General features: G+C 50.5%; 1 protein-coding gene across 7 annotated transcripts in view; it reads left to right on the top strand.

Moving 5' to 3' along the window:
- The window catches only part of CLMN (calmin), a 115513-nt gene extending 97692 nt beyond the window's left edge, over nt 1–17821 (top strand). For 3 of the 7 annotated variants that reach the window (XM_072839813.1, XM_072839811.1, XM_072839815.1), the window contains 5 exons: nt 1049–1245; nt 5051–5111; nt 5751–5821; nt 6183–6279; nt 7887–17821. In XM_072839813.1, the coding sequence (XP_072695914.1) occupies nt 1049–1245; nt 5051–5111; nt 5751–5821; nt 6183–6279; nt 7887–8051 (591 nt within the window). In that variant the 3' untranslated portion in view covers nt 8052–17821. Of the gene's footprint in view, nt 1–1048; nt 1246–5050; nt 5112–5695; nt 5822–6182; nt 6280–6483; nt 6695–7882 lie in introns of those variants that run through there. The other 4 variants (XR_012037157.1, XR_012037158.1, XM_072839812.1 and 1 more) reach the window with 4 other exon arrangements.
- The last annotated feature ends 3015 nt before the right edge of the window (nt 17822–20836 follow it).

Genomic DNA, 20836 nt, shown 5'->3' with positions numbered 1-20836 from the left:
AAAAAGGTCCTCTTCTCATTTCACCTTGCAGAAAAGGTAGCATTGGCCCGTGGGTGACAGGGGAAGGACCAGCATTTCAGGAGCATTTTTAATTCCTGCTCGGAGCCTTGTTCTCCTGGGGTGTGACCAGCTGGCCACTCTACTCGTATTCTGACACCTGTTGAGCAGACTCTTCCAGCCCCTTAAGGGACTCTTGGGAGGTGGCTCCAACAACTCCCGTGCTCCTCGGCTTCTTAATTTCACTCGGGAGCATTGCCAATGGGCTTCCGAATGCTGGGTGTGGACATTGGTCAAAGAATCTTCCTTGTCAAATAAATGCTAGAGATGTTGCTCTGTGCCACCAAAGGCACAGTGAAGCTGTCACCCCACAAGCTACAGGTCTGCCTGTGTGTGTACCTCTCCCAGCTCAGGGGCCACCTTTGCACCTGTTGGCCCACCGGGCTTCCAGGATCCGCTCCTCTGTTTAAGTGGGTGATGGTTGCATTGCCCACTGTACAGGACATCCATTATGGGAAACCCCGTGGTATAGTGAGAAAAAGGTTGATGATTATTTTTTAAAGATTTTACTTATTTGAGAGAGAGAGCACAAGCAGGGGGCAGCAGGAGAAGCAGGGAGCCCGACGCAGGACTTGATCCCAGGACCTCATGACCTGAGCCAAAGGCAGATGCTTCACCAACTGAGCCACCCAAGTGCCCCAGAAGGTCGATAATTATTATACCCATTTGACAGATGAGACTGAGGGTGAGAGAAATAAAGTCGGTTGCATAAGGTGACTAACTCAGGATTTGAAACCAGATCGTAGTGACTCTGAAATCCATGCTGTTTTTATAATCTGTGGCCTTTGCCCTCTGCCCAGGGAGCCCGAGTGCGGGTGGGCTTCTCTGCCACGGCAAGCTGTGCTGCAAGGACACCCCAGGTCGGGCAGGACTGGAGGGGACACCCTAGTTTCCTGGACTCCAGGTGGAGCGGAGCGCTGCGGTGGGGCGTCAGGCACGCGACCTCACTGCGAGAAAGGCTGACTTGTATTCCGGTTGTCTTGTCCTTAAGGCCCAGGAATTCGGAAACTCTGGAACCTTAGCAAACTCTTTAGAAGAGAAGGTAATGGGAGAATCAATCAGCAGTAAAAAAAAGGAAAAAAGGAAGCATGTGGACCACGTAGAAAGTTCAGTATTTATAGCACCCGGCACCGTCCGATCCTCAGATGACCTAGAAGAAGACACTGGTGATCACAAAGTCCTCTCCAGGTATTGTGTTGCTATCTTCTTACCCTGGGGACCCAGCTAGAGAGTTAGTCCCTGAACTCCTTCCATTCTTGGTTTCTGATTCGGGGGGTGAGGGGGGGCCCAGGGGTGGGAGCAGACAGCAAGGGAAACACGGCTTCATAGTTCGTACAGAATTCATCTGGCCGAGGGGTCCTGTGCCGGGACCAGAAGCAGATTCATCCTCACGAATGTCACACAGAAGCTGGACATTAATGGGGGTCCAGGGAAGTGAGGAGGGTTGACTGGCCTCAGAGGAGGAGGAAGCAAGAGAATCATGGGCTTTAACTACGTGCAGGAAGCTTCTAGTGCACATCTGCTCTGTCGCTCCCGAGGGCGCCGGGGGAGCTGGAGTCGCCCTGGGGAGATCACTGAGCTGCCGAAGGGCAGATCCTGCTTTCTCCCCCTTATCATTCAGGGCCACCAAGGTCATTATTGAACCTTGAATTTAATGCCTGAATGCTTCCAGCATTTCCCCTAGTCCCCCCATGAATTCTCACAGCGGGGCCTTAGGCAGGTGGGAGGGACTGCACATCACCACGGTGGGCACGGAGGCCCTGCTTTCCACCTGCCCTGCGCTCTGCTTCTGCACCTGCGCTGCAGGGGACAAAAGGAGCCTCGATGGGGGCCCAGGTGAGGGGCGAGGCACAGTGAAACACCACCGCCCGCTTCGCCCGGGACTCCCCGAGTCCCTGTCCCTGCAGAGACCTGGAGGGGACCGTCCGGCAGACATCCGTGGCTTAGCAGGCAGGTGGTCCAGGCTCCCGTCTCCTCCCCGAGCAGGTCGTTGGCAGTGCTCCTGGGGCGGTCCCCTGGGGAAGAGATGACATGCAGGCGTGCCCCCTCTGCTGTGCTGGGCGTGAGGGTTGCTCCTTGGGTTCAAGAGGCAAGCGCAGGTTTCGGACCTCAGAGGCCCTCAGAGGCCCTCAGAGGCGGGTGGAGAGGGTCGGGCTGCCTGGGGGCTGCGATGGCCTTGGAGCTCAGCACGAGGGATAGCGCGGGACTGGGATTTGGGAGCAGGAGAGAAGGCATTCCGGGTGGAAGAAACAGCCTGAGCAAACAGCAGGCACCTCTGGACGTGTTGGGCAGATGTGGGGGGGTCTGGGGGCAGCAGGGGGAGCACTGGCTGGAGCATCGTGCGTACTGGCTGCAGCAGATGCGCCCGCGAAACCAGTCCCAGTGAAGATGAGACAAGCGGGTAAATGTGGAAAAGGATAGGTCCTCTGGGTGGGTGTGGGACGGAGGCCCGGTTGGCTTTTCCCGGCAGCGGCCTGACGGCTCTGCAGGCAGATGTGCCCAGAGCAAGCAGCGGGCCCCCTCCCGCGGCCTCCCGGCCACCCCGGGCACAGCTCTACAGAGGACAGAGCGTCTTCGCTGCGGGAAAAGCCACATGCCCTCTGCAAGCAGGTGGCGCAGAGGTGTGCTCCTTGGAGGGAAGGAGCAAGGACCCCTGGAGCCCCTCTCCTGTGCCATAGCAGGTGCCACCACCCCTTTGATGGCCGAGAAAGTGAGTTCAGAGAAGTCGTTGCCTGGCCCAATGCTGTTGAACAAGGCTGAGCCCTGGGCACCTCCCCGCCGGACAGAGCATGTTTTCCTGGCCGTACCCTGACCCGGTCACCCCTGGGGCTTCCCGCTGGTCTTGTTCAGAGCGTGCAGGACCTCCCACACCTGTCTCTCCAGACGCATCTGGATCTACTCTTGGTCACCTGCCTTACCTGCCAAGCACCTTGGCCTTCGTGGAGATTTTTTTTTTTTAATGTTATTTATTTATTCATGAGAGACACAGAGAGAGGCAGAGACACAAGCAGAAGGAGAAGCAGGCTCCATGCAGGGAGCCCGAACCCAGGACCCCAGGATCATGACTTGAGCCGAAGGCAGATGCTCAACCACTGAGCCACCCAGGTGTCCCTCATTGAAATCTTTGAATGCCTCCCAAGCTCCTTTGCCTTTGAGGACCCTCTGTCCCCTGCCTGTTCCCTGTCTTACTTCGCTGTGTTTCGGCTCGACTACTACTTCCTCCAGGCAGCCTTCTTAGATTCCTCTGGGCTATTTTTAATCCCCCTTTATGTGTTCTCAGAACATATAAAGATTCCTACTCTTTATCTTCATGACATTTATCAAAATAGTCATTTCTCTGATCATTTGTGTAAGGCCGTATTTATCATCTGCTCTCACCCTAGACGGCGAGGCAGCTCTCTGGGGGCAGGGAGGGCCTGCAGCACAGCCCTGGCATTTAGCACCACCCCTGGCTTGCAGCTGCCCTTTAGTAAAAACTCTTCTTCAGGTGGATGAATAAATGGATGAATTGCCCTCTCAGCCTGCAGTGGCTGGGCTCCCAAGGAGCCGGGCCCTCAGTGCCGAGCCCCGTGCCGGCACACAGTAGGGCTCTTGATGATGCTTGCTGAGAGGATGAAGTTGAGGAGGCATACCTGGATGAGCCTCCTCTGGATGGTACTAGAACTCAGAAACCACCTATGGGAAAGTGTGCCGAGAGAGGGCGGGGGAAGAGCAGGAGCCCTTCCTGATGCAGATGTGCTTTTTTACTAGAAAATACTAGTGGGTATTAAGCAGGTGGGGCTCACCTGCATCTCCAGGTACTTCCATGAACTGATCGATGCTCATGGGACAGTGCTGGGTCCCAGGCACTCGAGGTTCTTTTTCCTTTGCAGTGCATTTTGTTTTGTTTCTATGCTATGGTACCTGCTGGGGAAAACTAGCACAGGCTTTGGTTTGAGGACAGGACTAAAATTTCCCTGGACCTCACCCAGCGCCTGGCACATAATAGGTACTCAGTACCTGTTAGCTGGAAACATGCCCAAGGCAGGGGAAGAGGTCGGTGAAGTTTCAGGAGGGCAGTGCAGTGGGCAGGAATAGCAAGGCTGCCAATGATGAATTCCCTGGAAATAAACTCTTGGGTCACATGCCTTTTTCTTGGATCCCCGGATGCCACATGGTAGCTTTACCTTAAGGAAGCTGAGATGACTATGTCTGACACCCAACACCCAGTTCTCCTGTTGAGCACCAGACAGGGCCGCTGGTACCTGGAGTATTCTGTTCTCAGCACCAGCACCGCAGCTCCATGACGTGGTGGAGGTGGGAACAATGACCCATTTTGCAGATAAGGAAAACTGATCACAGATGTAAAATGTGTGGCTAAGGTTGCCAGTGAATCAGGAGCCCAGGCCACTGGCTGGGTGTCTTTTGCCTCAGCCCTGGGTGAACCAGCTTTAGTAGATCATCAGGGACACGTTGCCCATCAGCCTCAACGATACAGTCAGAAAAGTAGTCTCCTTGCGCAGGAAAGGAAAAGAGATGGTGCACCCAAGAGCTAGACAAGCAGAGAGCAGCATCCTGCATGGAAGGAGCACCTAGAGAAGGAGTCCAGGTAGCGGGTCTCAGCCCCGATCTGCCATTAGCATGCAGAGGACCCTCAGCAATTCCCAGATCTCAGGATGCTTGGAGAAAGACCTCCCTTCCCTCCCTGAAGCCCTGGCACTTAAAAAAAAAAAAATCGTGGTCTGTTTTCTATTTAAAATTCTTTCTCACTGTTTTTTTTTTTTTTCTCTTGTAGATGAGGCCACAGTGTATCTTTAATATCCATCCCATTATTTGTGAGCGCACCCCACCCCAACTGGGCATACTGGATAAAATTTCTCCTTTCCGTTGCTGGGTCTGAATTCCTAGCTTGCCTAAATCCACCTGTGGGAGACTTAGGATGGGGGTGACCGTACGACTGAGCCGTGAGGAGCTCCTGGTGGCAACCAATTCAACATGTGTGTTTGTTTTTCAGGACTAGTCACAGTGACTCCAGCATTTACGTTCGACGACATACTAACAGGTCTTTGGAATCGGTTAGTATGTGAATTTCTTCTTCTTCTGCGTGGCCCCTGCTAATCAATTCATTTCCATCCTTCCTCCTCCTCAGCCCAGAGCTTTGAAATTACTGATGTGCAACAAATATACTTTTGGATAGAAGACAAGCAAATTCAAACCTTGTCGTTAAGCGTAGTCCAGTTGGATGTCCAATTTGGGCAAATAGGGGATGTAAATAAATAAAGTGATGATCATAAAGCCCGAAGGCCTCTTTGTCGTAAAAAAAAAAATGCATCCAAGACCCCCAACCCAACCCCCGCGCACACACCCAGGAAGATCGCCCTCAAAGACAGAAGCGGAACAGAGGTGGAGGATCCACTTTACAGTAGCAGCTCCTTAGTGCTGGGTGTGTTGGGTCCCAAAGCACCGTGGTCTGCACCCCGGTTCGGGTGGTGGGTGGCGGGACCCCTCTGGTTCACTTAGGCAGGGGTGGGGGGAGAGAGTAGAACTCTGTAGATCATCAGTTAGCAGTTTGATTTTGGAACTAAAATGTTTGCAATGTTGAGAGAAGCATGGCGTGCTCGGCTTTGTGTGTTTAAAATCATTTTATTTTCTGTTTCAGAGATTTCATCTTTACTAATTGGGTTGCGGGGTTTTGTTTATAAATTTCACTGTAGGATCATTTTAGCTATGTTCAATTGAGGAACGCAGCAGATCTGGATGACCGAAGAAACCGAATGTTAACCAGGTTGGTGGCTCCACTGCCAGCTTTGTGGGGTTTAATTTTTTTTTTCTTTTTTAACTATGCAGCCTACCTGGTGGGGGTGGCTCCCCTCCAGCTCTCCTTTGTTGATGGCAATAGTAATAGTCCGAGGTAATGCAGAAGAGCCCCGCTCCAGGGCAAATGCATGAGCTATAAAAGCAGGAGGGAGAGTGGAAATTGCTGGACCCCGGTGGGCAGGACACGGTGCAGAAAGTGCTCCCGGGCCCGAGGCTGCAGGTGCATTTACTCCATGCGGGGTGGAGCCGGGCAGTAGTGACGTGCTGCGGTGCGTGCTCTCCCGTGTTGCAGCACCTGACAACGTGTTCATTCTGTGTCGCCACTGCAGGTACAATACTCAGAAGCTCACTGAGCTGATTTTACAGTTTTATGGCATCAGAGCAGACATGAAGAGGGAGTGCAAACATGCCAGGATGTCTATGAAAGTATTTCTTGCTGTTGGAGAACTAGATGGCCCAGTCTGATATTGCTGAAATGCTGTAAAACTGCCCATTTAGAACACAGGAGACCAGAGAAATCTCACTAACTCTTGACAATCCTGAGATGCCCCCAACCCCGTTAAAGTGACCGAATCACTTAATTTTACTGACTTTTTTTTTTTTTTTTTAACTATTTGCCCCGGATTTCAGTTGGCTTGGAAGGACTTAGATTATTGGAATGGAAAGCCTCTCTGAATATCGCCCAGCATCTCTGAGTGTAAAATCCCTAGAAGCCTACCCATCTGGCTTTTAAGAAAGAGGCAAGACCTATTTCCCTCGGCAAGACCTATTTCCCTCACCTACCATAAAATGGAAATATTAATTCACATTGTCCACCCGACATGACATCCTCCCTAGGAAAGTAGTGCTTTTCACTTTTAGGAGATAGAGATTTTGAAAATTGAAACTAGAAAGTTAAAAAAAAAAAAAAAGAAACTAGAAGGTTGAGAAATGCAGTCCTGCTTTCCATGTTTTTGAGCGTTGACTAGCTTGGTAATAAAAAATATAGTTTACATTTTTTTAAAAAGGTTTGAAGAAAGAAAAAGTCTGTCCATTGTCCTATGTGAACCCGTTTCCAGACCAAAAGGCAAACGTTTAATCCCCCGTTGGCCTTACCTCTGTCTGCATCAGGAGATAGTTCAGGGATGAGGTGGTTCTCTCTGTCATAATCTCCACCGCAAATGACCCTAAGAAGCTTACATTCTTGGCTTCTATAAATGCAGCTCTAAGCAGAGGTTCCCAAACCCTTTCCTTTTTTTTTTTCTTTATTAAGGTTTTACTTATTTAATTGAGAGAAAGAGAGAGAGATCACAGAGGCAGAGGGAGAAGCAGACTCACTGCTGAGCAGGGAGCCCGACATGGGGCTCGATCCCAGGACCCTGAGATCTTGACTTGAGCTGAAGGCAGATGCCTATAGCCAACTGAGCCACCCAGGCGCACCCCCCCCCCAACCCCTTTCCAATCAGATTATGGCCCCATCCCTCTCCGTTGTGGGAATTGGGAGCTGTGGTCAGTCACCACCGCATCCTTCTGGGCCTTTTCCAACCAAGCTAAAGTCAAACTAATCATTATCTTCAAGGTTCTATCCCAAAGCCAAAAAAAAAAAAAAAAAAACTTGGTGGTGGGGGGTAGAGCATGCCTCTGTCTCCAATGGCTGTTTTTAAATGATCTGTAATCAGGGAACTCTATTTCTTTAGATGACTTACCGCGTCCCCCTCTGTCACTAAGGATAGCAGAGTGCTGTCAGTATGCAGCTCTGCCTTCAGGACACTGTGGCATAAAGGAAGGTGTCCTGGATGGGGGGCTTAGTCATCGTGTGGCCTTGAGCAAGCAAAGCCACTGCACCCCACAATCCTCAGTATGCCCATCTGCGGCATGGGGCTGACGGCTTTTCCCTGCTAGGGTGGTGCAGTTGGACTGAGCTTGTACCAGAGCGCAGAGCGCTGGGTGGCCCCCTGGGAAGCCCTCAGCCCTCTGGGGAGGCAGGGGGGCGGCCATCCAGCTGTAAGGACCTGCTCATAACTGCCCTGCCTGTGTCTTCCTCCTGCAGGAAGGCCAATAACTCGGGTGAAGCCACGTTGCCGGAGAGCCAGAGCCCACAGAGCGACTCTCTGACGCAGTTTGTCCAGCAGCCGGATTTGATGTATTTTATTCTCTTCCTCTGGCTTCTGGTGTACTGCCTGCTGCTGTTCCCACAGCTGGACGTCAACAGACTCTGATGCGCGCGTCTGCATAATAAAAACCACAGGCCCCTGACCAGGGGCAGGAGGGAGCTCTTTTTACTTCACTTTATTCGGGTGTTCGGAAGGGGCACTTCTGCAGACAGCTGAGGGCCTCAGGGAAGCAGCCCCCGCCCCCCCGCTTCTCCACGGTGTCCTTTGTGTCCTGTAAGTCCCAAGCATGCTCTCCTCTTCGGCTTCGTCCTCGAAACTCAGGTGTGTGTTTGGCTGGATCGTTAGATGGGGTTTGCTTTTGAGTGCCTTGCTTTGTCAGGTATGAAGCATCTTTGCATATTTAGCCATAATCTGGGTCGTGGCTCGTCCCCCCACGCAGGTTTCTAAGGGCAGGTTGGAGGAGGGTCCTCCTGATGGGGAAGACGGGGAGACATCCCCTGGGAAGGAAACTGCCCCGAGCTCCTCCCAGAGCGGGGTTTGAGTGAAGGCAGTGGGGGTCTGTGCACCTGCTCTCATCTGGCTGTTGGTTGTATCCGAGCAGCACAAAGCTGCAAGCTCCAGGAACACGTGTCCAGGAACGGGAGGCCCGAGGGAAGCGTGGGGGCTGTGTAGTGAGCTGTGGTGCACTCTCTCTCAGCCTACTTTTGGGGGGAAGCTGGGAAGGGTAGGATGTAAATTTTTTGCATCGGCTGAATTGAGGTTAAAGCTGTGATTTTCAAATATTTGCCACCAACGGAACCCTCCTTTCAAATGACTTCTTAGTAGGGGAGAATTTAGATTCTCAGCTCAGCAGACACAGGCCAGGGCCTGGGATCCCTCCCACTTTGCCTCGCCAGCACCCCCAGCTTCTACTGATGGCTCCCGAGGCCTCTGCGCCAGTCTCCAAGGCCCCACAGGGTCTGCCAAAAGCTCCTTAAAAGCCCAGAGGAGGAGCGCAGGAGTGGCTGGGCTCAGAATAAGTCCGGGCTGCTGTTCAAGCTGGGAGTGGCCCAGCCACCACCTGCCTTTTACGTACACCTGCGACAGCGTGGGCATCCTTTGTGGTCGGTCATGATGGGATTCTTGAAAAGACTTTCTGGAAGGTACCCCGAGAAGTAGACCAGAACAGGCAGTTTGTGAGGTCTCCCCACCCTCCCATCTTCCTTCTGCCCTGCACCCCCCAGCTCCCACTTCCCTCCAAGATGCAGGGCCATGGTGACCCTCCTCCCATCTTTCCTGCCCCTGCAAGTGGTACTCAAATGATCACAAACCATTAGGTCAGGAGAGGCCCTCAGACAGCCTCTTGTCTGCCAAACCCAGAGAGGCAAAGCAGGTTGACCAAGGCCACGCAGCCAACCAGGAACAGACTTGCAAGGGCACCCGTGCCACCATGAGCTGTCACCTCTTTGAGGAAACTCGTGTTGGGCCCATGAAGGTCCCAGAAAAAAAAAAAAAAAAAACTAAATGATGAGATTAAAATGTCCTCATTTAAACAAAACCAAAAACTGGGGCCAGCGACAACCTTTGCTTTGTACTCCTATTTTCCCCATGAGGAAGCTGCATGCGCTTTCACGCTCGTCCCCCGTGACTTTTGGAGTGCCCTTGATGGTAGGGACAGCTTGTCGGCTGCCATGCCGCCAGTTGTTCCTCCTCCAGAAATCCCAGCTCTCTCTTAGCAAGCCAAGATGCTTGCTTATTTCAGGCAGCGCGTTTCAAGTTTAACCGAGTCCCAGCATGGCCCACGGAAGTTACGTAGCACGTTTTAATCGATGACAGCCCAAATCCCATTCTGGGTTTAGCCTGCCTTCTCTCCTTCTTAGTTCTTAGAACAAATCTGAGCCTTCCAAGCCGAAAGCCGCCGGGAGCTTGGAGCGGTTCCATCTTGAAGGCCAAGCATCCCATGGAGAATGGGCTAATTAATGAGCTCCCCGGCATCCCTGAAAACCCAAAGGTACAGGTAGTAGAGAGCACGTGCGTGATGTTTCAGAACCCTTGCCACCACGCAGCCCTTGCCTAAACCAGACTCTAGAAGACCAGGGAGGAGCCGACCCAAACACAAATCGTTTCATTTTGCAAGTCTAGACCTTGCTCAGAAAAATCTCTTTAGGCTGCTTCTCTCACCCATTACAACATGTAATATTATTTAAAACCACCCAGTGGCAAGATGCCTAAAAATCATTTGGTTCCAGTTGGCTGTAAACAAATTTCTTCTTTAAAGGCAAAAAAAAAAAAAAAAAAATTCTCATTTGAGTATAGGCTTATATGGAAGAAGAAGTTGGATATAAAAGGTGGATAGAGAAGCCTACAGGGAAGACCAACCCATGGTTTTTAATTTTTTCTTAAGAATTGATTTTTAATTCTTATCCAAGTAATATTTATTCACAGTATATAAAGAAACAAATACTATATGACCTTTAATGAAAACTAGCAGTCCCCTAAGTCTGGTTCCCTGGAAGCAACACTTTCAACCCTTTTAGCTGTTTCTTATTATTTGCTTTTGCTTTTCTACATAACATGCTTATACTTGTTTTGCTTTTTTAAATTAGAAATGTCTCCAACTTACTCTTTTTTTTTTTTTCTCCAACTTACTCTTACAGTGGATGGGGGTCTCGCCCCTCTCCATCCCCCACTTTGTTTTCCTGATGTGGTTACGTCACATCATTCCATGCATGTCTGTTCAGCGTGCGTGCATAAGGACCCTTCATGCCTGAGCCAAGCAGTGCACTGTGGTAACACGCCCTTTCTTGCCAAAATTTTCCCCCTTGGTTTGATAATCTTTTGTTTTGTTTTTTGGGTTATTTATTTATTTATTTATTTTTTGGCGTGGCACATTTTTTAGTGACTTCCTGAGGAAAGTAACATGGGAAGTAAATATCGTAAATATTTTAAGATCTTGCATACCTTAAAATGTCTTGATTCTGCCCATACCCAAGGGTAGCTGGGTATAGGATTGCTCGTAAGAATAACTCCCTCCTACTGCCCCCCACCCAGCATAGTTGTTAGGACTTCTGGCACCATCCACATCCCCAAGCCTCTAGATGTGACTTGGGTTTCTCCCTACCTCCAAAGAAGCATTCAAGATCCCTTTCTTAGTGCTCTGAGCTGTTCTGGTGGTGGCATGTCCTCACCAGAGGTGGTGTGATGTCATGCTGGGTTCTCGTGGGAAACTTCGTGGATTTTTTTTTTTTTTTTACGATGGTTCACATCCTTTCTTTCTGAAGCTCCTGTTATTCCAATGTTGGACCTTCCAGGCTATAATCCTTTAATATTTTTTATCTTTTCTAGTTATAGTCTTCTTGTCAGGATCTGATTTCAGGGAGAGGCATTCAGCTTTATCTTCTCGTGTACTGGTTGAATATTTAATGCTTTATTTCCAGAATGTTTTGTTGCTATTCTCTTGTTCCTGTTTTATCGTGTCATGTTCTTGTTTCATGGATGCAGCTCTTCTCTCTCTGTGGATGTTCCTGACGGGGTTTGGGGAAATTCTTTTCTGCTCCTCTGTGCTATCTATGTTTACTCTAAGTTCCCTTTCTCCTGGTTAGTCTCAGGCTCTGTTGTTCATATTACAGGCTTTTTCAAATACCTGATGGTTCTTTGGATCTGTTCATATTAAAGAGTGACACATCAGAAAACAAATTGGAAGCTCTGTGTATCAACCGGTGGGCTTTTCGGTATGGTCACCAAGTTAGCACCTGGACCCTTCATGGGAGTACCCTACATATCAATTTCAGGTCTTTTCTCTAGGGCTTATTGTGTTTCTTTCAAGATATTTTCACTTCTCTCCTGCCTGAGAAAGAGGGACATACATAGAGCTTCTACTGGCCTATGTAGTGTCCTCATGCAGTTTCAATAAAAGGCATTCCCTCTGGGTGGATGACTTAGAGAAAGATGCCCCTTTGAGCAGATGCCACCCATAGGTACTTGGCTTACTGGCAGATGGCATTTTTTGCCTCTTTCTCCAGCAAGATGTAGACCTGAGCTAGGACAAGGCTTGAGGAGCAGAGCAGGGACTAGATTTTAACTCCCAGCTGTTCCCTTAGCCAAGCACCTTTGTGCAGTGCACAGACTGTAGAGCTGTACCTGGAGATCTAGCATACACCTGAGTGCTTGTGTCCTGACCCAAGCAGGCGGTCTCCTCACAGTCAGTACTTAGACTCGTTAATTTGCTCCTGCCTTGCTATGCCTGGTGTTCCTGAGTTGGAGTCCCCCTGATTCCGCTGTGGAGTAGGACTGCAGCTGAGGCTGCTCCATGGCATGCCTCTGCCGGTGTGTGGTGGTCAAGTCCTGTGCCCCGCTACTCATTGGTTGGCATCTCTCGCCTACCGTCAGCCCCTCTCCATCCCATTATCTTCATTCCTTTGCTATTATTTTCATGGGCTTTCATGAGGCATGAGAGCACACCATCTTGAACCACAGATCCCACTTGAGCCTTCTTGCCGCTTTGCTGGGTGGCTCGCTGTTCGGTGCATGTGTCTGTGAGCCCACCCTGAGCCCGGCTGGGGCTGTGGCAGTGGCAGTGGCCATCCTGCTGAGCTGTGGCCAGCCAGGTGCCTCCGCATAATTGCATACCAGCTGGCAGAGAGGGAGGAATGGCCCTTGAAAGCTCTACTTGAGCCCCCCAAGTAAGAAGTGATCCTTCCTTCCTTCCTTCCTTCCTTCCTTCCTTCCTTCCTTCCCTCCCTCCTTCTTCATTCATCCCCTGCCCCCAGACACTCAGATCTCCCACTCTCCACGAGCTCTAGTCTGAGGTGTCCTGTGGAAACATTTAGGAAACAAGCAGTCCCCACTCATGTTTGCCAGCAAACAGGGTCTTCCCTCTCTGTTGGTCAGCTGTGCGGAACCTGGTGAGCACAGCGTCCTGTCCTGGCCAGACGTGGCCTCCGTGGGAAGACGGGTTCCCACCAGGACTTGGAGCCAGGCAGTACACCTTCACGGCCCAGGACAGCCACCTGGATGCCACTTCTCCCTTTCTGGGATGCAGCGAAGTGCCACCAGCCCTCTCCCCCACACAGTGCATGCCTGCTCCTTGGAAGGGGTGAGCATTTTAGGAGGCAGAAGCATTTAGAGGCCCCTTCTTTGGTCTGTCTTTATAAGTCCTAGAGTTTTCTATAGCTTTAGGGATCTCGTGAGAGGGTCTAGCACATCATCCAAGCAGCAAGAACAACTGAAGGGCAGGAAGGGGATGTGACTAGTCACACTGCTAGTTAGTGACCCCAATATGGTCCTCTTGATTCCCAATCACATTCTCTACACAACTGCATCCTGAAGCTACCCTGCTCCTCCCTCTTTTCCCAGGACTCCCAATGTCAGGAAGCTAACCTCTCAAACACGAATCAGAGTAAACACGTGAAGAATGTATCTTACTGAGTATCAGAAACCACCGGAGCTGCTTTGGTGAGAACTAGTCCCTTTCCATGGTTAGGGCACTAGAATGCAGTCACGTGACATGATGCTTTTCCCCGCAAGCTCAGTTTTTCAATCTTTGGAACGCCTGCTGGAGTTTGGAGATGTGCCCCCACCATCCCACTTAGAGATCCTCCTCAGGGATCTCTGCCGAATTACCCACCTGTACTCAGCTTCACATCCTGGAGTCCCCAAAGTGAGTTGCGTTGGAGTTTCAAGCCAGAACCTTCTCAGCAATGCTCTTGCCAGGAAGCCAGCACATAAAGCTCTCCAAGGTCCAGCTGGGCTCTTTCTCTTTCCCTGACATTGCCTAATCACTGCTGAAACCACCAGGGGAAGATTGAACATCCTGGGCCTGCAGCCGCCGTGGGAAGCTGCCACCCAATAGTAGGTTCTTGGTCTGGCCCTCCCAGCTGGTGAGCAGGGTGGCTCCGGTGACACAGTCCAGGTGCCAGGGCGCAACGCTGAAGGCTGGGAGCCGGCAGGGGTGACATCATGCTTATTTGCTGAAAATTGGTGCTGAGGTTGCCTTCACCCTTAGCCAAGGGAGGGAGCCAAGAAAGGAGACCTGGCTGCTTTGCTGGACATTGAGTCTACGCATCTTTCGACTCTACTTTTGTCAGGCATTTCATTGCAGAAGGACAACAGCTTGGGGGAAAGGAGTCAGGTGCCTGGGAACATGGGCTTGGGGTGCATTTTGCCCCCAGATCTTCCATTTCTGTCGAGTGCAGGCACTGTGGCTTCAGGCTCCGTGTGAGGCTCAGCCCTCCCTGCTCTAATTTTTCAGAGTCCCCCACTGGCCGGCAGGCCTTGTCATTTCTCCCACTTGGGCTTGGGGTGAGCTTGGGTGAGGGAGTAATCGGGCCAAGGCTTAGAGACCTGGAGCTCCTGCTTCTCCGAGAGTCGCCGGAGGACCATCTGAGTTCCTGGGCGCCCTGGCCTGGCCTGGAATCAGCAGGCCCCACAGAGCCGGGGAGACGACTGATGTGTGTTTATACTTGGTTCTGAGAAGCTTGATGAAAATGCATCAGGCAAGAGTTCTCGTCGGCCCAGGGCTGTCTTATCAACAAGCCAGAAGACGTTCTCGTGTATGGGGAAGAGACAACCAGGATTTTGTCCTGTTTGACCACGTTGTTCTTTAAACACAACACTACTCGACCATCCGGGGGCTGGTCCCACTGCTGGCTTTTGAAATTCCTGGCACCCAGCAGCCAGGTCTATCTTTCATCCTGCAGGGGCCTGCCTCACTGAACCCATCAGGATTCCTTTCCTCCTCCTCCCGGAGGTGGTGTGGGATCCAAAAAGTGCAAGTTTGGGAATCGTTAGACCTAGGTTTGAGGCCCTGCTCTGTCACCTGGTATCCGGATGATCACGTAGGTCTCTTAAGTGTCTTCTGTACAGAGCAGACCTTCCGTACATACTTGTGGAATGAATCAGGCTTCCTTGCAAGTTGGCCACAAAGCTGTAAGTGTCCAGTAAGTGGCTCCTTGCTCTGAATTCCCCTCCTCTCCAAGCTTTGCAGTCGCCTCCTCTCCTTATGTTCCATTGACCAGAGCTTCTTGCAGCCTCTCCAGCCCCCTTTCATCCCCACCAGCTGCTCTGTCTCAAATCTAATCCTAGGCTTTTAAAGAGGAAGTTGAACATCTGGCTCTTGGTCTGAACTTGGGTCTTGATCTCAGGGTCGTGAGTTCAGACCCTGCATTGGGCTCCACCCTGAGTGTGGAGCCTCCTTAAAAATAAGTAAATAATTAGGAAGCTGAAGCCACTTTGTACCCATTATTCATTGGACCCTCAGGACCACCTTGGGAGGTTATTGCAGAGACAAAGCTAAAGCCCAGGGAGGAAAAATGAGATCACAACAGAGCCGGAGAGTGCCAGAGCCCAGAACATAGAGGACGCTAGTTTTCAAATGCTCAGTTTCACCCTGGACGTCACTGCTTAGAAGATAAAGTTATGCCCTAAAATAAGTTTCTGATTCTTGAGACTTTGGCCAAGTTTGCAACTGAGGGTGGAGATTCCCAGAGCTGGGAAGGTGGTGGACTTGGTTGGTCTGGTGGCCCCATCATGCATCCTCCCCACTCCTAAATTTCTGCACACCACTCCCAACTCCTTATCAAAACTGCTTAAATGTCTCCTTCGTGTTCGTGTAAAAATGACTGAAGATGCCCCCGATTCCTGTTTTAGCCTATGGTTGCAGATTCACAACTACAATGAATGCCTCTAAAGAAACTGTAGCAGTAAGATCTCAGCATCTAACCTCAAAAATTTCAGCCACCGATTAACTACCCATCCTTCCCCCCGTCCCCGCTAATCACCTCTCCACTCCCAACACACACTTTTAAAAAATATGTATATTCATTTATTTGAGAGAGAGAGCAGGTGCAGGTGGTGGGAGGGGCAGAGGGAGCCGGAGAGAGAATCTCAAGCAAATTCTGCACTGGGCTTAGAGCCTGAGGTGGAGCTCCCATCTCATGACCTTGAGATCCTGACCTCAACCAAAAACCAGAAGCAGATGCTCAACCCACTGACCCAGGTGCCCTCCAACATACTTTTTTTTTCAGAGCAGGAAATTAGGCTCACTGTCCTTCAAAACACAAACGCATTTCATTGGGCCGGGCCGAGCATAATTAAAATAGGAATGGAGAGGGTGCCTGGGTGGCTCATTTGGTTAAGCATCATCCTTCGGCTCGGCTCGGGTCATGATCCAAAGCCCTGGGACTGAGTCCTGAGTCAGGCTCCCTGCAGAGTCTGCTGCTCCCTCTCCCTCTACCTGCTGCTTCCTCTGCTTGTGTTCTCTCTCTCTCTCTCTCTCTCTCTCTCTATGTAAAGAAATAAAATCTTTAAATAAATAAATAAAATAGGGATGGGGGATTTGGATTCTTGGATGAAGCCATAATTGGTTGGGCTGTGAGATAGGAATGTTTATTTTTCCTTTGTGTTAATTTTAAAAGTTGTGATTTTGCATTGTTCCAAAAACGGAAATATATTTTGATTGGTTTATTCCATTTGTAGCCGCTACCACTTCGTTTAGCCCCATGCAGAGTCGGTAAGAACGGATCCTCTGCAGGGCTGTGCTATGAGGAAGAACAGCCACAAAGGCCTCTGTTCCTAAACGTCCTGCAAGGATTGAACCATTCCTTTAAAGGAAACTCTAGGAGTTTCTGTAACCTAGAGAATTGACATTGTTCCAAAGTAGGACAACACTGGCCCACATCCCGGCTCTGGTTCACCTGCTGGGACACCTTGAATAATTCATTTACCTCTCTGGGTCAGAAGTCGGAAAATCTTTGTAAAAGTCCTTCCTAGCTTTAAAAACCCAAGGGTTAGCAAAGTAGTTTTTTTTTTTTTTTAATCTCAGTAATTGACCTCTTTGCTTAAAATAAGTGCATCTCTCTGTATTTGGAAGTGAAACCCCAAGCTCAGAACGTTGCTTTCGGCTTTATTGTTTGATAAAGGTGCCTTCGGAAAGGGTTTGGTAAAAGTATAGTCCGTTAGGGGTGGGAAACAAAAGAGTGGGATGGGGGAGATCTGCTTCCCAGGGCTCCTGGACCTAAACTGATTCCCTTAAATTAAGTCTGTGTCGGAGGCAGTTTGCCAAGGAAACCCATCCCATGTGCCAAAGTTCAGCCGTAGAAACAAAGAGCTGTGGACTGGATCTTCCCACCCTTCCCATCTTTTCCCCCTTTCCTCTAGACTCCCCCAGTTAACAGGTACAGAAATCCCACTCAAGTTGGGCTATTTGCTAACATTGGATCCCGTTAGCCAAAGGCTGGCACGTTTGCGGAGAGTGGCCCTGAGTGGGCACAGCACCTGCGGGGCAGGTGCCCCGAGGAGGAGGCCTGCCTTTTGTGCCTGAAATTGCACCATAACCTAGTGCCCACATCACTTGCATCGCAGCCAAAGACAAATAGGAGAAATGGTTGTTCCCTGCCGAATGTCATCCGGACAGATGACTAAGCCTGGAAACGGTTTCTTCAGAGCCTGTTCTGTTTGGATGGTGATACGAGTTTGTTCCAAGCTCTGTGATATGTTTAACAGATTCAGTGCTATAGTTTCTTTTAAGCTTCACGGACAATGTCAGAACATTTTTATTGATACTGAGAGCTCTAAGAGAACTACTGGGAAAAAAAAAGTAAAATGTTATTTTGTAGAACAAGGATTATTTTGTCTATTTAGTATATATATATAGCCGTAGCTTTGTAAAAAGGGATCTTTGTAAAAAAAATTGTACGAATGTGCACTCTTATTTATTGATTATTGTAAATGAAGACATAAATGACTATTTGCATAATTTATACCTGTGGGAAATTAACTGGAGTATTTGCTATTTGACCGTTTTCTATTAAGGAATAGTAGGCTCGGTGCTATGATGAATGGTCTTGGAAAATCACATGTATTCTTAAAATTTTTAAGTATAAATTTCATGAACTGTCTGTTTCCTTGATGACTTTTATTTCCCTGTGTTTCGCTGTCTTTGCTGGTCAAAAATTGCACCATGTTTCCCGTGTCCCAACCAAGAGGACTCTGTGGCCAGGGTGAAAATGAAGCCAGTTGGCTTTTGAGTTGTAGGGATTGTTGGGAATGTGCCCTTTATGACTCTTCACTCGCCTTGAGTCTTTGCACATGAACCTCCTAGGAGATCAGTAGCATGTGGCACAGCCACGTGGCTGTGTCATTACACTGTCTGAACCTGGATCTATCTCTTACCAACCACCTGGGCCATGGCAAGAGACTCTAGTAGCACAGGCTCCCCAGAAAGCAGAGCCGGAGTAAAGCTTATATGCTAATACATCATTTTGGGGTAAGTGCATCCCAGGGCCGCAAGAGTGAGGCAAAAAGAGACCAAATTAAGGTAGTGCAATATATTTATTGCACACCAACTAGGTATCGGGTGCTATTCTGGTTGCTGAGAATCCAGTTGTAAGTGAAACAAAGTCCTTGTACTCATGGAGCTTACATGATTTTTTTTTTTTAAGATGTATTTAGAGCAAGTGAGCAAGCAGGGGGAGGGCCCGAAGGAAAGAGAGAGAGAGAGAGACTCCGGAAGCAGACTCCCTGCTGAGTGCAAAACCAGACATGGGGCTTGATCCCAGGACCCTGAGATAGGGACCTGAGCCGAAATCAAGAGTCGGCCGCTTAACCGACTGAGCCACGCAGATGCCCCTGGAGCTTACATTCTAAGTCAGGGGAGAGAGACCTGAACAAAATAAGTAAAATCTACAGCATGTCACATATGTATCGAGGAGGTCTAGAAGAAAGGTCAGGAAGGGGGGGAGAAGGTGGGGAGGTGGGCGTTATGAATAGTCAGGAAGTCCTCTTTGAGGGACATTTGACTAAAGACCCAAAGGTGATGCAGGCACAGTCCCTTGAATGTCTGGGGAGAGCTCCCCAAGCAGAGGGAGCAGTAGTTACAAAGGAACTGAGATGGGGCCATGGCCCGTGTTCTTAAGGGTCATGTCCATGTTCACAGGACCCGAGAGTCCTGTGCGGTTAAAGCAGTGGGTTGAGGGTAGGCGGAGAGGTAGCAGCTCACTGGATCAGGTCAGGCAGGGCCTTGTAGGATGTCGTAAGGACTTTGGCTTTTGCTCCAAGTGAGCTAGGGCCCCACTGGAAGGTTGGAGCACATGTGACTTACATGTGCCACCATGAGAATAAACGCTGGGGGGACACGGAGAGCACACAGAGTCTGCTGGGAGGCCTTCGTGACAGGGGAGGGAAGAGAGGAAACTGCTATGGACCAAGGTGGTGAGCTGTGCCCAAATTCTTTTTTTTTTTTCCTTTTAATTTTATTTATTCATGAGAGACAGAGAGAGAGAGAGAGAGAGAGAGAGGCAGAGACACAGGCAGAGGGAGAAGCAGGCTCCATGCAGGGAGCCCGAAGTGGGACTCGATCCCGGGTCTCCAGGATGAGGCCCTGGGCGGAAGGCGGCGCTAAACCGCTGTGCCACCCAGGCTGCTCTGTGCCCAAATTCAATTGCATTTTGGAAGCAGACCCTCTGGAGTTGCTAACACATTGGGTGCGGCGTGTGAGAGAAGAAGAGGCTCAAGAAAGACTCCAAGGTTCGGCCTGAGTGGCTGGAACAGCAGGGGTGCTGTGCACCCAGGTAGGGGGATATGGAAGGGGCAGGCTTAAGTCTGAATTTGGAGCATGCTGAGTTAGGATGCCTGTTAGATGTGCCCCTTCTCTCTCTCTCTGCCCAAAGGTCCTCGTCCCTCGGTGTGTGCGTCCCTCGTCCCTCATGTCAACTCTGGATGTGGCCCAGCCCCGACCGCCCCTTGGCTGCTCTGCTGCTGTCCCTCCTTGAGGCTGGGGAATCTCCAGTGGGGTTTGGATCCCAGGTCCCCAGGGCACCATCCAGCCACTGCCAGCAGCATCCCGGGGAGCCCCCACCTCTGCGCCCCCTGCCCCCCACGTGGGCCCTCCCTCCTCTCACCTTGCTGTCTTTGCATTTTTAATCTCTGAACTCCTTGGCGTCAAGAGGAGCCTGCTCCTTGCTTGAACGGAGGCAAGGAGAAAATGCAGACTCGATACACATCAGACTGGCCCCATTGAGAAGCCCAGTGCGTGGGGTGGGGGACATGCCAGGAAGGCACATCCTGCACTTGACTTGCCGAGGCCTATAACCAGCTGCGCATAGTCATGTTTCAACTTGACCGTCCTACCTTATTTTGAACAGTGTGACTCAGCCATAAAAAAGATCAAATGTGGGCAGCCTGGGTGGCTCAGCGGTTTAGTGCTGCCTTCAGCCCAGGGCCTGATCCTGGGGCCCTGGGATCGAGTCCCACATCAGGCTCCTTGCATGGAGCCTGCTTCTCCCTCTGCCTCTCTCTCTCTTTCTCTCTCATGAATAAATAAAATCTTTAAAAAAAAAAAAAAGGTCAAATGTAAAGATGGGGTGACATTTTCCTTCCCATGAATTGTTATAACATTTAGGATTAATTTGAGTTGCCTCTGACGGAAGAGGCACACAAGTGCTGGCTCGGACACGATCCAAGTTCTAATGTCTCTTTTAGGAGAGAGACCATCAATCCAGGGTTGGCTGGGTGGCTTCCCCGTCCTCGCCGCCCCCAGCGTTCTAGTGGCATCGTCCCTAGACTGCCATCGTTGTCCTCAGGAGCCAGAATGCTGTCCGTGCCCCCAGCAGCCTCCACACAGCCCATGCATGTTCTGTGCTGTAGGAGGTCAGAAGGAGCAGAGGCCAGACACCCCTGCTGCTAAGACTCCACGGGACAGCCACACAACGCACCCCCTCGCCTCCCATCACCACGCTCAGTCACGAGCACGGCTGCTAGGGAGTCCGGAGGGGTGTCCTTTGGCTGAACACTCAACTAAAGAGACTTCTAACAGGAGGGGGCATGTAGGAGGGGACAGGCAGCTAGTAGCCTTGGTGACGCTTGCCTGAGGCCTGGCTGTCCAGTTGGGCCGCGTGTGTACAGCTTCTCTATTA

The sequence above is a fragment of the Canis lupus genome, chromosome 9 (genome assembly GCF_048164855.1).
Source record: "Canis lupus baileyi chromosome 9, mCanLup2.hap1, whole genome shotgun sequence".
In the NCBI taxonomy this organism is placed as follows: Eukaryota; Metazoa; Chordata; class Mammalia; order Carnivora; family Canidae; genus Canis; species Canis lupus.
This window is presented reverse-complemented; position numbering and strand designations above follow the sequence as displayed.